At 57.1% G+C, this 14,429-nt stretch overlaps 1 protein-coding gene across 2 annotated transcripts in view; it reads right to left on the bottom strand.

The window, feature by feature from the left end:
• Positions 1 to 12,330, bottom strand: part of LOC147094896 (tumor necrosis factor receptor superfamily member 12A-like) — a 37,085-nt gene extending 24,755 nt beyond the window's left edge. The window contains exon 1 of one of the 2 annotated variants that reach the window (XM_085974522.1): positions 12,097 to 12,330. In XM_085974522.1, the coding sequence (XP_085830648.1) occupies positions 12,097 to 12,220 (124 nt within the window). In that variant the 5' untranslated portion in view covers positions 12,221 to 12,330. The remainder of the gene's footprint in view (positions 1 to 12,096) is intronic. The other variant, XM_085974523.1, reaches the window with a different exon arrangement.
• Positions 12,331 to 14,429: the final 2,099 nt, after the last annotated feature.

The raw sequence follows: 14,429 nt of genomic DNA, 5'->3' as shown, positions 1-14,429 counted from the left end.
GTGGCCTGGATGAAAGATGGCCGCCCCCACAATTCGCATGAGGCACTGCTGGCGTCTGTGGCTCTCCCCCTGCAGGCCTTAGCGAAGTGGCCTTTCTTCTGGCAATGGGAGCAAGTCGCGTTTCTCGCAGGGCAGCGCGTCCTCGGGTGTTTCGCCTGGCCACAGAAGAAGCAGCCGGCGGCCCGATCGCGGGGGTCCGATGTTGCAGCCGGTACCGGGGGTGGCGGTCCCGATCGGTTCTGGGACGCCGACGCTGAGGTAGGTCCCGGAGGCGGCGTTGCGAGGGGTATTGCGGCCGGGGTCGGGCCGGAGTCCCAGGGTCGCGCAGTACAGTACCTGGAATACGCCTCGAGGTCCCGATGGGCCACTTCCAGGGAGCGGGCGAGGGCTGCAGCTGTGTTCAGGTCGAGGTCCTTTGATTCGAGCAGTCTTTGCCGTGAGTAGTCGGACCGAAGGCCTTTCACGAAGGCATCGCGGATATTCTCTTCAGTATTTTCTGCAGCCGTTACCGCTTTAAAATCACAGTCCCTGCCGAGTGTTTGTAGCGCCCGTAAAAATTCATCTACAGACTCTCCTGGCTGTTGCGGGCGGGATCTTAGGAGGTGTCTGGCATACATAGAATTTACCGGGCTCCGGTACTGCTGTTTCAGCAGGTTGATGGCGGCCTCGTATGTAGTAAGGTCCTGTATGAGTGCGAATACTTTAGGGCTCACTTGGGCGGTCAGCACTCTTAGTTTGGATCTCTGAGGCACGCCGGATTCTCCCAGGTAGGATTCAAAACAGCTCAGCCAGTGTTTGAAGTCGAGGGCTGAGTTTGCTGCCTGTGGGTTTAGATCCAGGTACGGCGGTCGGAGGGCTCGCAGCCAGGCCGGCTGCTGTGGCTGTTGTAGCTGGGCGTCTGACTGGTCTGACGGTTCGTTAGACATTTTTAAAATTTAGCCAATAAAATTGATATACCTATCAATTCATCCAATGAAAAGCGACGAGTTAAGAAAGTAACTATAGGTTTTTATTGGCTAAATAACAGAGCCCACCCTCGTGGGTGATCGGATCCAACAAGGAGGAATGCCAGCCAGTCGACCACCTTTATACCTGGGCAAGTAGGCGGAGCTATGGGCGGAGTCAGCAGTGGTCAGCCCAGGTATAACAGCGTGGCAAGAGGCGACCTCGTGTAGTGATACAACAGTGTGAACAGTGATAACCATAGTGTAACGATATAACAGTGATAACCATTGTGTAACGATATAACAGTGATAACTATAGTGTAACGGTAGTGAACGATAAAAGTGGTTTACCACAGTACAAAAGTAGAGAAGTTATGCTGAACCTTTATAAAGTGCTGGTTAGGCCACAACTGGAGTATTGCGTCCAGTTCTGGTCACCACACTTTAGGAAGGATGTGAAGGCCCTAGAAAGGGTGCAGAGGAGATTTACCAGAATGGTTCCGGGGATGGGGGATCTTAGCTACAAGGACAGGTTGGAGAAGCTGGATTTGTTTTCATTGGAGCAAAGGAGGTTGAGGGGTGGTTTGATGGAGGTGTACAAGATTATGACGGGATTGGACAGGCGAGACGGGGTAAGGCTGTTCCCACTACTTGATGGTACAAGGACTAGGGGACACAGATTTAAGGTTTTGGGCAAGAGATACAGGGGGGGACGTGAGGAAAAACCTTTTTACGCAGCGAGTGGTGAGGACCTGGAACTCGCTGCCGACGGAAGTGGTGGAAGCGGAGACACTCGATGTTTTCAAGGGGAGACTGGATAGGCACTTGAGGGAAATAAACTTGCAGGGCTACAGGGATAGAGCGGGGGAATGGGACTGACTGGATTGCTCTGCGGAGAACTGACGCAGAGTCAATGGGCCGAATGGCCTCCTTCTGTGCCATTATGACTCTATGACTCTATGACACCCTCACCCAGTCGATCAACCCCTTTCCCTCGCTCTCTCACACACTTTCCCTCCAACACCGTCTCTCCCTCCCATTCTGTCTCTCTCTCTCTTTATCTCTTTCTCTGTCTGTCTCTCTCTCTTTCTCTCGCTCTCTGTCTCTCACTCTATCTTTCTGTCTCTGTCTCTCTTTCTCTGTCTGTCTCTCTCTCTCTCTCTCTGTGTCTCCCTCTCTCTCTCTCTGTCCCTCTCTGTCTCACTCTCTCTCTCTCCCTCTCTCTCTCTCTCTCTCCCCCAGTCAATTCAATTCAATTCAATTCAAATCGCTTTATTGGCATGATAAGGTACATCTTATGTTGCCAAAGCATCAAAATACATTTATGGTTGAACACATAAACGCAGTTCTATTCATACAGTGTATAAACAGGTATATCCCTGAGTGTATAAATATACATTCGCATTGTTTATATATACTCTTTTCTTAGTTTACTGGTTGTCCCTCTGTTCATGGCAAGCTGTAACATAGTGTGCCGCCAGTGTTACACAGCTTCTCTCCTCTCCCAGTAGGAATGGGAGTTTTTGGTTGTCATTCAGATTTCTGAATTCAGGGCATATTTGTGAGAATTTTTGGTAGAAATTCTCCCTGATGCCCTGATATTTTCCACAGGCTGTGAGGAAGTGCATCTCTGTCTCCACTACTCCCTGACTGCAGTGAGAGCATATCCTGTCCTCTCTTGGCAGCCTGGTCTGCCTGTGTCTGCCTTTTTCGATCGCTAGGCTATGTTCGCTAAGTCTGTACCTTGTCAAGGTTCTTCTCAGTTTGTTATCCTTTACCATGGTCAGGTAATCAGCTATGTTGTATTGTCTGTTTAGGGCCAAGTAGCAAATGAGTTTGCTTTGGGTTTTTGTTGTTTCTGCCCAATATGTCAGATATTTTTCCTTTTGCTTAGCGACGATTGTGTTGGGTCGAATTCTTTGTGTTACCCTGTCACTGTCCTGGGGCTGGTTATTGTTAGTAGTTATTTCACTGAGTCCCAGGACTAGTTGACTGAGGGTATTCTTTTTTATGGTCAGCTCTTGGCATTTCAGGGCGTGGTAGTGATAGCATTGGGGGTTGCTCATTTGTAGGTGATTCCAAAATTTGGTGGCTCTTTTTTGGATAGTGATTATTAATGGATATTGGCCTAGTTCCGCCCTGCATGCATTGTTTACTGTTTTCCTTTGAGTCCGGAGGATACTTTTACTCTCTCTCCCCCAGTCTCTCTCTCTCTCTCTCTCCCCCAGTCCCTCCCCCACTCTCTCTCTCCCTCTCTCTCTCTCGCTCTCTTTCTCCCCCAGTCTCTCTCTCTCTCTCCCTGTCTTTCTCTCTTTCTCCCCCAGTCTCCCTCTCCCCCCCAGTCTCTCTCTCTCTCTCTCCCCCAGTCTCTCTCTCTCTTTCTCTCTCCACAGTCTCTCCCTCTCTCTCTGTCTCACTCCCCGGGACGGGCAGTCCTGTGAATATTCCCCACTGTCTGTTCCACCTTAAGGAGCTGTCAGTGCGGAGGGGTTGTGTGCTTCGGGCAGCCCGCCAGCCTGTCGGATGGCCCGGGACCAACAACTCAATCTGTGTCAGTGATTCAGGGAAGCCCAGAGGAGGCGGCTGGGCGTGGATGTGGAGCTGTGACTGCACACTGCAGGGTCAGATGTTGATCAGCAGCCAGTGAGTCAATCTCCCAACATTTCCAAAGAGAAGAAGATGGCCCGAGGGGCTTGCAGTTTCGGTGTGGAGTTTCCCGAGAGCTCTGCTCTCTGAGCGCAGGTCAGGGCACGTTCAAAGGACAAGAGCCACTCAGCAAGTTCAGTCTCTGCTGCTAATCCCCCCACCCTCAACCACCCTCTCCCCCACCCTCAACCCCCACTCCCCCTCTCCCCCACCCTCAACCCCCCTCTGCCCCTCTCCCCCAGCCTCAACCCTCCTCTACCCCTCTCCCCCTCCCCCCACCCTCAACACTCCTCTGCCCCTCAACCCCCCTCTCCCCCTCCCCCCCAGCCTCAACCCTCCTCTAACCCCTCTCCCCCTCCCCCCACCCTCAACCCTCCTCTCCCCCTCCCCTCAACCCCCCTCTCCCCCTCCCCCCTCCCTCAACCTCCCTCTCCCCCTCTCTCCCAGCCTCAACCCCCCTCTGCCCCAGCCTCAACCCTCCTCCCCCTCTCCCCCAGCCTCAGCCCCCCTCTCCCCCGCTCCTCCAGCCTCAACCCTCCTGTCCCCCTCTCCCCCAGCCTCAACCCTCCTCTCCCCCTCTCCCCCAGCCTCAACCCTCCTCTCCCCCTCTCCCCACCCTCAATCCCCCTCCCCCCACCCTCAACCCCCCTCTCCCCCACCCTCAACCCCCACTCCCCCTCTCCCCCACCCTCAACCCCCCTCTGCCCCTCTCCCCCAGCCTCAACCCTCCTCTACCCCTCTCCCCCTCCCCCCACCCTCAACACTCCTCTGCCCCTCCCCCCACCCTCAACCCCCCTCTCCCCCTCCCCCCCAGCCTCAACCCTCCTCTACCCCTCTCCCCCTCCCCCACCCTCAACCCTCCTCTCCCCCTCCCCTCAACCCCCCTCTCCCCCTCCCTCAACCTCCCTCTCCCCCTCTCTCCCAGCCTCAACCCCCCTCTGCCCCAGCCTCAACCCTCCTCCCCCTCTCCCCCAGCCTCAGCCCCCCTCTCCCCCGCTCCTCCAGCCTCAACTCTCCTCCCCCTCTCCCCCAGCCTCAGCCCCCCTCTCCCCCGCTCCTCCAGCCTCAACCCTCCTGTCCCCCTCTCCCCCAGCCTCAACCCTCCTCTCCCCCTCTCCCCCAGCCTCAACCCTCCTCTCCCCCTCTCCCCACCCTCAATCCCCCTCCCCCCACCCTCAACCCTCCTCTCCCCCTCCCCCCACCCTCAACCCCCCTCTCCCCTTCTCCCCCAACCTCAACCCTCCTCTCCCCCCACACTCAACCCTCCTCTCCCCCCACCCTCAACCCTCCTCTCCCCCCACCCTCAACCCTCCTCTCCCCCTCCCCCCCACCCTCAACCCCCCTCTCCCCCTCCCCCAACCCCCCTCTCCCCCTCCCCCCACCCTCAACCCCCCTCTCCCCCTTCCCTCCACCCTCAACCCTCCCCCCCTCCCCCCCACCCTCAACCCTCCCCCCCACCCTCCTCTCCCCCAGCCTCAACCCTCCTCTCCCCCTCTCCCCCAGCCTCAACCCTCCTCTCCCCCTCTCCCCCACCCTCAACCCTCCTTCCATCGTCTCACCCACCCTCCTCCCCCTCTCCCCCAGCCTCAACCCCCCTCTCCCCCTCCCTCAACCCTCCTTCCACCGCCTCCCCCCAGCCTCAACCCTCCTCTCCCCCACCCTCAACCCTCCTCTCCCCCTCTCCCCCACCCTCAACCCTCCTCTTCCCCACCCTCAACCCTCCTCTCCCCCACCCTCAACCCTCCTCTCCCCCTCTCCCCCAGCCTCAACCCCCCTCTCCCCCTCCCTCAAACCCCCTCTCCCCCTCTCCCCCAGCCTCAACCCTCCTTCCACCATCTCCCCCCAGCCTCAACCCTCCTCTCCCCCTCTCCCCCACCCTCAACCCGCCTCTCCCCCACCCTCAACCCTCCTCTCGCCCTCTCCCCCACCCTCAACCCTCCTCTCCCCCTCTCCCCCACCCTCAACCCTTCTCTCCCCTCTCCCCCTCCTCAACCCTCCTCTCCCCCTCTCCCCCACCCTCAACCATCCTCTCCCTTCCCCTCACCCCCTCCCCCAGCCTCAACCCTCCTCTCCCCCACCCTCTCCCCCTCTCCCCCTCCCTTTCCCCCTCTCCCCCACCCTCAACCCTCCTCTCCTCCTCTCTCCCAGCCTCAACCCTCCTCCCCCTCTACCCCACCCTCAACCCTCCTCCCCCTCTCCCCCAGCCTCAACCCTCCTCTCCCCCTCTCCCCCACCCTCAACCCTCCTCTCCCCCAGCCTCAACCCTCCTCTCCCCCACCCTCAACCCTCCTCTCCCCCAGCCTCAACCCTCCTCTCCCCCTCTCCCTCAACCCTCCTCTCCCCCTCTCTCCCTGCCTCAACCCTCCTCTCCCCTCTCCCCCACCCTCAACCCTCATCTCCCCCTCTCCCCCACCCTCAACCCTCCTCTCCCCCAGCCTCAACCCTCCTCTCCCCCTCTCCCTCAACCCTCCTCTCCCCCTCTCCCCCAGCCTCAACCCTCCTCTCCCCCTCTCCCCCAGCCTCAACCCTCCTCTCCCCCTCTCCCCCTCTCCCCCAGCCTCAACCCTCCTCTCCCCCTCTCCCTCAACCCTCCTCTCCCCCTCTCCCCCACCCTCAACCCTCATCTCCCCCCCTCCCCCACCCTCAACCCTCCTCTCTCCCAGCCTCAACCCTCCTCTCCCCCTCTCCCTCAACCCTCCTCTCCCCCTCTCTCCCAGCCTCAACCCTCATCTCCCCCTCTCCCCCAGCCTCAACCCTCCTCTCCCCCTCTCCCTCAACCCTCCTCTCCCCTCTCCCCCACCCTCAACCCTCATCTCCCCCTCTCCCCCACCCTCAACCCTCCTGTCCCCCTCCCTCAACCCTCTTCTCCCCCTCTCCCCCCCCTCCTCTCCCCCTCACCCCCCCTCCTCTCACCCTCTCCCCCCCTCCTCTCCCCCGCTCCCCCAGCCTCAACCCTCCTCTCCCCCTCTCCCCCACCCTCAACCCTCCTCTCCCCCCTCACCCCAGCCTCAACCCTCCTCTCCCCCCCTCACCCCACCCTCAACCCTCCTCCCCCCTCTCCCCCACCCTCAACCCTCCTCCCCCCTCCCCCACCCTCAACCCTCCTCTACCCCTCTCCCCCACCCTCAACCCTCCTCCCCCTCTCCCCCACCCTCAACCCTCCTCCCCCCCTCCCCCACCCTCAACCCTCCTCCACCCTCTCCCCCACACACAACCCTCCTCCCCCCTCTCCCCCACCCTCAACCCTCCTCGAACCCTCTCCCCCACCCTCAACCCTCCTCTCCCCCACCCTCAACCCTCCTCCCCCCCACCCTCAACCATCCTTTCCCCCACCCTCAACCGTCCTTCCACCATCTCCCCCCCCTCAACCCTCCTCTACCCCTCTCCCCCACCCTCACCCCTCCTCCCCCCTCTCCCCCACTCTCAACCCTCCTCCACCCCTCTCCCCCACCCTCACCCCTCCTCCCCCCTCTCCCCCACTCTCAACCCTCCTCCACCCCTCTCCCCTCCTCCCCCCTCTCCCCCACTCTCAACCCTCCTCTCCCCCTCTCCCCCAGCCTCAACCCCCCTCTCCCTCTCCCTCAACCCCCCTCTCCCCCTCCCTCAACCCCCCTCTCCCCCTCCCTCAACCCCCCTCTCCCCCTCTCCCCCAGCCTCAACCCTCCTTCCACCGTCTCACCCCAGCCTCAACCCTCCCCTCCCCCTCTCCCCCACCCTCAACCCTCCTCCCCCCCACCCTCAACCCTCCTCTCCCCCACCCTCAACCCTCCTCCCCCCCACCCTCAACCCTCCTCCCCCCCACCCTCAACCCTCCTCTCCCCCACCCTCAACCCTCCTCTCCCCACCCTCAACCCTCCTCTCCCACACCCTCAACCCTCCTCTCCCCCACCCTCAACCCTCCTCTCCCCCACCCTCAACCCTCCTCCCCCCCACCCTCAACCCTCCTCTCCCCCACCCTCAACCCTCCTCTCCCCACCCTCAACCCTCCTCTCCCCCACCCTCAACCCTCCTCTCCCCCACCCTCAACCCTCCTCTCCCCCACCCTCAACCCTCCTCTCCCCCACCCTCAACCCTCCTTTCCCCCACCCTCAACCCTCCTTTCCCCCACCCTCAACCCTCCTTTCCCCCACCCGCAACCCTCCTTTCCCCCACCCTCAACCCTCCTTTCCCCCACCCTCAACCCTCCTTTCCCCCCCTCAACCCTCCGTTCCCCACCCTCAACCCTCCTTTCCCCCACCCTCAACCCTCCTTCCACCATCTCCCCCACCCTCAACAATCCTCCCCCACCCTCAACCCCCCTCCCCCACCCTCAACCCTCCTCCCCCACCCTCAACCCTCCTTCCACCATCTCCCCCACCCTCAACACTCCTCCCCCACCCTCAACACTCCTCCCCCACCCTCAACCCTCCTCCCCCACCCTCAACCCTCCTCCCCCACCTCCCCCACCCTCAACCCTCCTCTACCCCCCTCTCCCCCTCCCTCCTCCTCTCCCACTCTCTCTCTCCCACTTTCTCTCTCTCTCTCTCTCTCTCCCCCTCTCTCCCTCCTCCTGCTCCCCCTCTCTCCCTCCTCACCTCCTCTCTCCCTCCTCCAATCCCCTCCTCTACCCCACACTCCCTACTCCCCTCCTCTCCCATCCTCCTCTGTCCCTCCTCTCCCACTCGCTCACCCTCCCCATTGCTGCTCCCCCCCCCTCCCTCCACTCTCCCTCGCACACACTCTACCCCTCCTCTCCTACCTCCCATCTCCCCATTCCTCCACTCGCCTCCTCTCCCTCTCCCATCCCTCCTCTCCCACTCTCCTCCTCCGCACCTCTCTGCCTTTCCCCCACCCCATCCCCCTCTCTGCCTCCTCTCCCCATTCTATGCTACCCATTCCTGCACTCCCCTCCCCTGCCCCTCTCCTTTCGACTCCCTTCTGCTCCTCCCTACCTCCTCCCTCTCTCCCTCCCCCTTCTCCCTCTCTCTCTCTCCACACCTCACCCTCACTCTCCTCTAATTTCTTTAAAAGGGGTCCCTGATGGTGAGACTCTCTCTTTAAAAGGGGTCCCTGATGGTGAGACTCTCTCTTTAAAAGGGGTCCCTGATGGTGAGACTCTCTCTTTAAAAGGGGTCCCTGATGGTGAGACTCTCTCTTTAAAAGGGGTCCCTGATGGTGAGATTCTCTCTTTAAAAGTGGTCACTGATGGTGAGTCTCTCTCTTTAAAAGGGGTCCCTGATGGTGAGATTCTCTCTTTAAAAGTGGTCACTGATGGTGAGTCTCTCTCTTTAAAAGGGGTCCCTGATGGTGAGACTATCTCTTTAAAAGGGGTCCCTGATGGTGAGACTCTCTCTTTAAAAGGGGTCCCTGATGGTGAGACTTTCTCTTTAAAAGGGGTCCCTGATGATGAGACTCTCTCTTTAAAAGAGGTCCCTGATGGTGAGACTCTCTCTTTAAAAGGGGTCCCTGATGGTGAGACTTTCTCTTTAAAAGGGGCCCCTGATGGTGAGACTCCCTCTTTAAAAGGGGTCCCTGATGGTGAGACTCTCTCTTTAAAAGGGGTCCCTGATGGTGAGACTCTCTCTTTAAAAGGGGTCTCTGATGGTGAGACTCCCTCTTTAAAAGGGGTCCCTGATGGTGAGACTCTCTCTTTAAAAGAGTTCCCTGATGGAGAGACTCTGTCTTGAAACACAGTTCTTGATATTGGGAGATGTGATCGGTCAGACATAATCTCTGTTGCCCTGAATAAGGCAGTCTCTGGGCAAATTATGGTTAAAAGTAAGTTGTCTGACCACAAGTTATACTTGGCATCGGTCAGTAGACTGGAGGAACAGTCAAGTTGAAAAGCAAGGAAATAGCATCCATTCCTTGCTCCTGCTCCCAGACGGAGAGAAGAGAATACGTTCTGTGAGGCATAGTGGGACAGATTCAGTGCGGTCACAAACTGTTTATCAATAGACTGCTAGCGAAATATGGAAGGAAAATGGGCTCCATGGGTTAGATACAGAGTTAAGCTCCCTCTACACTGTCCCATCAAACACGCCCAGGGCAGGTACAGCACGGGTTAGGTACAGAGTAAAGCTCCCTCTACACTGTCCCATCAAACACTCCCAGGGCAGGTACAGCACGGGTTAGGTACAGAGTAAAGCTCCCTCTACACTGTCCCATCAAACACTCCCAGGGCAGGTACAGCACGGGTTAGATACAGAGTTAAGCTCCCTCTACACTGTCCCATCAAACACTCCCAGGGCAGGTACAGCACGGGTTAGATACAGAGTAAAGCTCGCTCTACACTGTCCCATCAAACACTCCCAGGGCAGGTACAGCACGGGTTAGATACAGAGTTAAGCTCCCTCTACACTGTCCCATCAAACACTCCCAGGGCAGGTACAGCATGGGTTAGATACAGAGTAAAGCTTCCTCTGCACTGTCCCATCAAACACTCCCGGGGCAGGTACAGCACGGGCTAGATACAGAATAAAGCTCCCTCGACACTGTCCCGTCAAACACTCCCAGGGCAGGTGCAGCACGGGTTAGATACAGAGTAAAGCTCCCTCTACACTGTCCCATTAAACACTCCCAGGGAAGTTACAGCACGGGTTAGATACAGAGTAAAGCTCCATCTACACTGTCCCATCAAACACGCCCAGGGCAGGTACAGCATGGGTTAGATACAGAGTAAAGCTCCCTCTACACTGTCCCATCAAACACTCCCAGGGCAGGTACAGCACGGGTTAGATACAGAGTAAAGCTCCCTCTACACTGTCCCATCAAACACTCCCAGGGCAGGTACAGCTCAGGGTTAGATACAGAGTAAAGCACCCTCTACACTGTCCCATCAAACACTCCCAGGGCAGGTACAGCACGGGTTAGATACAGAGTAAAGCTCCCTCTGCACTATCCCATCAAACACTCCCAGGGCAGGTACAGCTCGGGGTTAGATGGACAGTAAAGCTCCCTCTACACTGTCCCATCAAACACTCCCAGGGCAGGTACAGCACGGGTTAGGTACAGAGTAAAGCTCCCTCTACACTGTCCCATCAAACACTCCCAGGGCAGGTACAGCACAGGTTAGATACAGAGTAAAGCTCCCTCTACACTGTCCCATCAAACTCTCCCAGGGCAGGTAAAGCATGGGTTAGATACAGAGTAAAGCTTCCTCTACAGTGTCCCATCAAACACTCCCAGGGCAGGTACAGCACAGGGTTAGATACAGAGTAAAGCTCCCTCTACACTGTCCCATCAAACACTCCCAGGGCAGGTACAGCACGGGGTTAGATACAGAGTAAAGCTCCCTCTACACTGTCCCATCAAACACTCCCAGGGCAGGTACAGCACGGGGTTAGATACAGAGTAAAGCTCCCTCTACACTGTCCCATCAAACTCTCCCAGGGCAGGTACAGCATGGGTTAGATACAGAGTAAAGCTCCCTCTACACTGTCCCATCAAACACTCCCAGGGCAGGTACATCACGGGTTAGATACAGAGTAAAGCTCCCTCTACACTGTCCCATTAAACATGCCCAGGGCAGGTACAGCATGGGGTTAGATACAGTGTGAGGGGTCGCCTTGGCAGCTTCTCTGGCCCTCCCCCCACCCCTCAATTCAAGGCGGTGTCAAGGCCCCTTTAAGGAATTGTCCCGTCCTATATTTGGAATCTCCTCCTGCCCTTCAGGCTGTTTTCTGAATGAAGCATGCAGCAACCTGGAGCCCAGCCAGAAAGAGAGAGAGAGAGACAAAGAGACAGAGAGAGAGAGAGACACAGAGAGAGAGAGAGGCAAAGAGTCAGAGAGAGACAGAGAGAGAGAGAGACAGAGAGAGAGAGAGAGACAGAGAGAGAGACAGAGAGAGCGAGACAGAGAGAGAGAGAGAGAGACAGAGAGAGAGAGAGAGAGACACAGAGAGAGAGAGAGGCAAAGAGTCAGAGAGAGAGAGAGACAAAGAGAGATAGAGACAGAGAGAGAGAGAGACAGAGAGAGAGAGAGAGAGAGAGACAGAGAGAGAGAGTGAGAGTGAGAGAGAGAGAGAGAGAGAGCGACACAGAGATAGAGAGAGGTTTTGGTCTTGAGCCTCACAAACAGCAGGCAGTTGCCCCGACTCCATCCCATGCTGGTGGGGAGCTGGAATTGCCCTCAGTTGCCCTTGGGAGGGGGAGTTGGGGAGGGGGGGCAGGAAGTAAAAACCAGACTCAACCCCCAGTCCCCAACGGCCCCGCCATCCTCTCCCGAATCCGGCACTTCAAAGCGAGTGGATATCGAGGGGTCGGAGGTTGTTCAGGGCTGACCTGCGACAGTCCCCATGATCGAATAGCCCCGCACCGGCCTCCCCGGCCAAGAGTGCCCCGGCCGGCAGACTCCATCGGGAGAGGTGGGGGGTCGGGGGGGGTTTGCGATTCAGCACCTTTTAGAGCGTTGGGTTGTGGGGGGTCAGGGTTATCAGAGACTGGCTCTAACCTGCCGTCTAGACAGTCCCCTCTCTCAGGGGTTTGTGGAGCGGGGTTATTGCGGGGCAGTTCCGACGGGTTTTACCTGTCTCGAGCGGGTTGCTCCCAGCCGTGTTTCCCTGGAACTGTGCCTGGACCTGCGTTCCTGTCAACACCACACACAGCAGCAGCGATCGGAGGCTCGGACACTCCGTCCTACTGGCTCCCATTCTCCTCGCTCAATGTCCCTGCCAGCTGGGAGCCTGCATCCTCGCTGGCTGTCGCCTTGCGGTGAGTCAGCCCGGCCGTTTCCTCTTGCCTGTGCTCATGTTGCGATCTCCAGCCAAGAGCCGGGCTGAGTCACTTACTGACATCAGAGAATCAGCCCCTTGTCCACTGGTTAACTCTTCAACATCCACTGCACTGAGTGTGTGTCTGTGCATCTGTCTGTGTGTCTGTGTCTGTGTGTGTGTGTATGTCTGTGTGTCTGCGTGTGTGTCTGTATGTCTGTGTGTGTGTCAGTGTCTGTGAGTGTGTGTCAGTGTCAGTGTCTGTATGTCAGTGTCTGTGTGTCTGTGTGTGTGTCTGTGTGTGTGTCTGTGTGTGTGTCTGTGTCTTTGTGTGTATGTGCGTCTGTGTCTGTGTATGTCTGTGTGTATGTCTGTGTCTGTCTGTGTGTCAGTGTCTGTGTGTGTCAGTGTCTGTGAGTCTGTGTCTGTGTCTTTGTGTGTGTGTGTGTCTCTGTGTGTATGTCTGTGTGTCTGTGCGTCTGTGTCTGTCTGTGGCTGTGTCTGTGTGCATCTGTGTGTGTCTGTGCATGTGTGTGTGTCTGTGCATGTCTGTGTGTCTGTGTCTGTCTGTGGGTGTGTCTCTGTCTGTCTGTCTGTATGTCTGTCTGTGTGAGTGTGTGTGTGTGTCAGTGCCTGTGTGTGTCTATGTGCCTGTGTGCCTGTGTCTGTGTGTGTGTGTGTGTCTTTGTCTGTGTGTGTGTCTGTCTGTGTGTGTGTGTGTCTGTGTGTGTGTGGCTGTGTGAGTGTCTGTCTGAGTGTCTGTCTGAGTGTGTGTGTGTGTCTGTGTGTCTTTGTGTGTGTCTGTGTGTGTGTGTCTGTGTGTGTGTGTCTGTGTCTGAGTGTCTGTGTCTGAGTGTCTGTGTCTGAGTGTCTGTGTGTGTGTGTCTGTGTCGGAGTGTCTGTGTCTGAGTGTCTGTGTCTGAGTGTCTGTCTGTGTCTGTGAGTCAGTGTCAGTGTCAGTGTCAGAGTGTGTGTGTGTGTGTGTCTGTCTGTGTGTCTGTGTGTGTGCATCTGTGCCTGTGTGTCTGTGTCTGTATCTGTCTGTGGGTGTGTCTGTGTCTGTGTGCATCTGTGTGTGTCTGTGTTTGTGCATGTGTGTGTGTCTGTGCATGTCTGTATCTGTGGGTGTGTCTGTGTCTGTCTGTCTGTGTGTCTGTCTGTGTGAGTGTGTGTGTGTGTCTGTGTCTGTGTGTCAGTGCCTGTGTGTCTGTGTGTGTCTGTGTGTCTGTGTGTGTGTGTCTTTGTGTGTGTGTGTGTCTGTCTGTCTGTGTGTGTTTGTGTGTGTCTGTGTATGTGTGGCTGTGTGAGTGTCTGTCTCAGTGTGTGTGTGTCTGTGTGTCTTTGTGTGTGTGTGTGTGTGTGTGTCTGTCTGTCTATGTGTCTGTGTGTGTCTGTGTCTGTGTATGTCTGTGTGTATGTCTGTGTCTGTCTGTGTGTCAGTGTCTGTGTGTGTCAGTGTCTGTGAGTCTGTGTCTGTGTCTTTGTGTGTGTGTGTGTCTCTGTGTGTATGTCTGTGTGTCTGTGCGTCTGTGTCTGTCTGTGGCTGTGTCTGTGTGCATCTGTGTGTGTCTGTGCATGTGTGTGTGTCTGTGCATGTCTGTGTGTCTGTGTCTGTCTGTGGGTGTGTCTCTGTCTGTCTGTCTGTATGTCTGTCTGTGTGAGTGTGTGTGTGTGTCAGTGCCTGTGTGTGTCTATGTGCCTGTGTGCCTGTGTCTGTGTGTGTGTGTGTGTCTTTGTCTGTGTGTGTGTCTGTCTGTGTGTGTGTGTGTCTGTGTGTGTGTGGCTGTGTGAGTGTCTGTCTGAGTGTCTGTCTGAGTGTGTGTGTGTGTCTGTGTGTCTTTGTGTGTGTCTGTGTGTGTGTGTCTGTGTGTGTGTGTCTGTGTCTGAGTGTCTGTGTCTGAGTGTCTGTGTCTGAGTGTCTGTGTGTGTGTGTCTGTGTCGGAGTGTCTGTGTCTGAGTGTCTGTGTCTGAGTGTCTGTCTGTGTCTGTGAGTCAGTGTCAGTGTCAGTGTCAGAGTGTGTGTGGGTGTGTGTGTCTGTCTGTGTGTCTGTGTGTGTGCATCTGTGCCTGTGTGTCTGTGTCTGTATCTGTCTGTGGGTGTGTCTGTGTCTGTGTGCATCTGTGTGTGTCTGTGTTTGTGCATGTGTGT

The sequence above is a fragment of the Somniosus microcephalus genome, unplaced genomic scaffold (genome assembly GCF_052327205.1).
Source record: "Somniosus microcephalus isolate GS21.2 unplaced genomic scaffold, FLI_Smic_1.0 unresolved_chr1, whole genome shotgun sequence".
NCBI classification, from domain to species: Eukaryota; Metazoa; Chordata; class Chondrichthyes; order Squaliformes; family Somniosidae; genus Somniosus; species Somniosus microcephalus.
The sequence above is the reverse complement of the archived record's forward strand: the minus strand, read 5'-3'. Positions and strand labels throughout refer to the sequence as shown.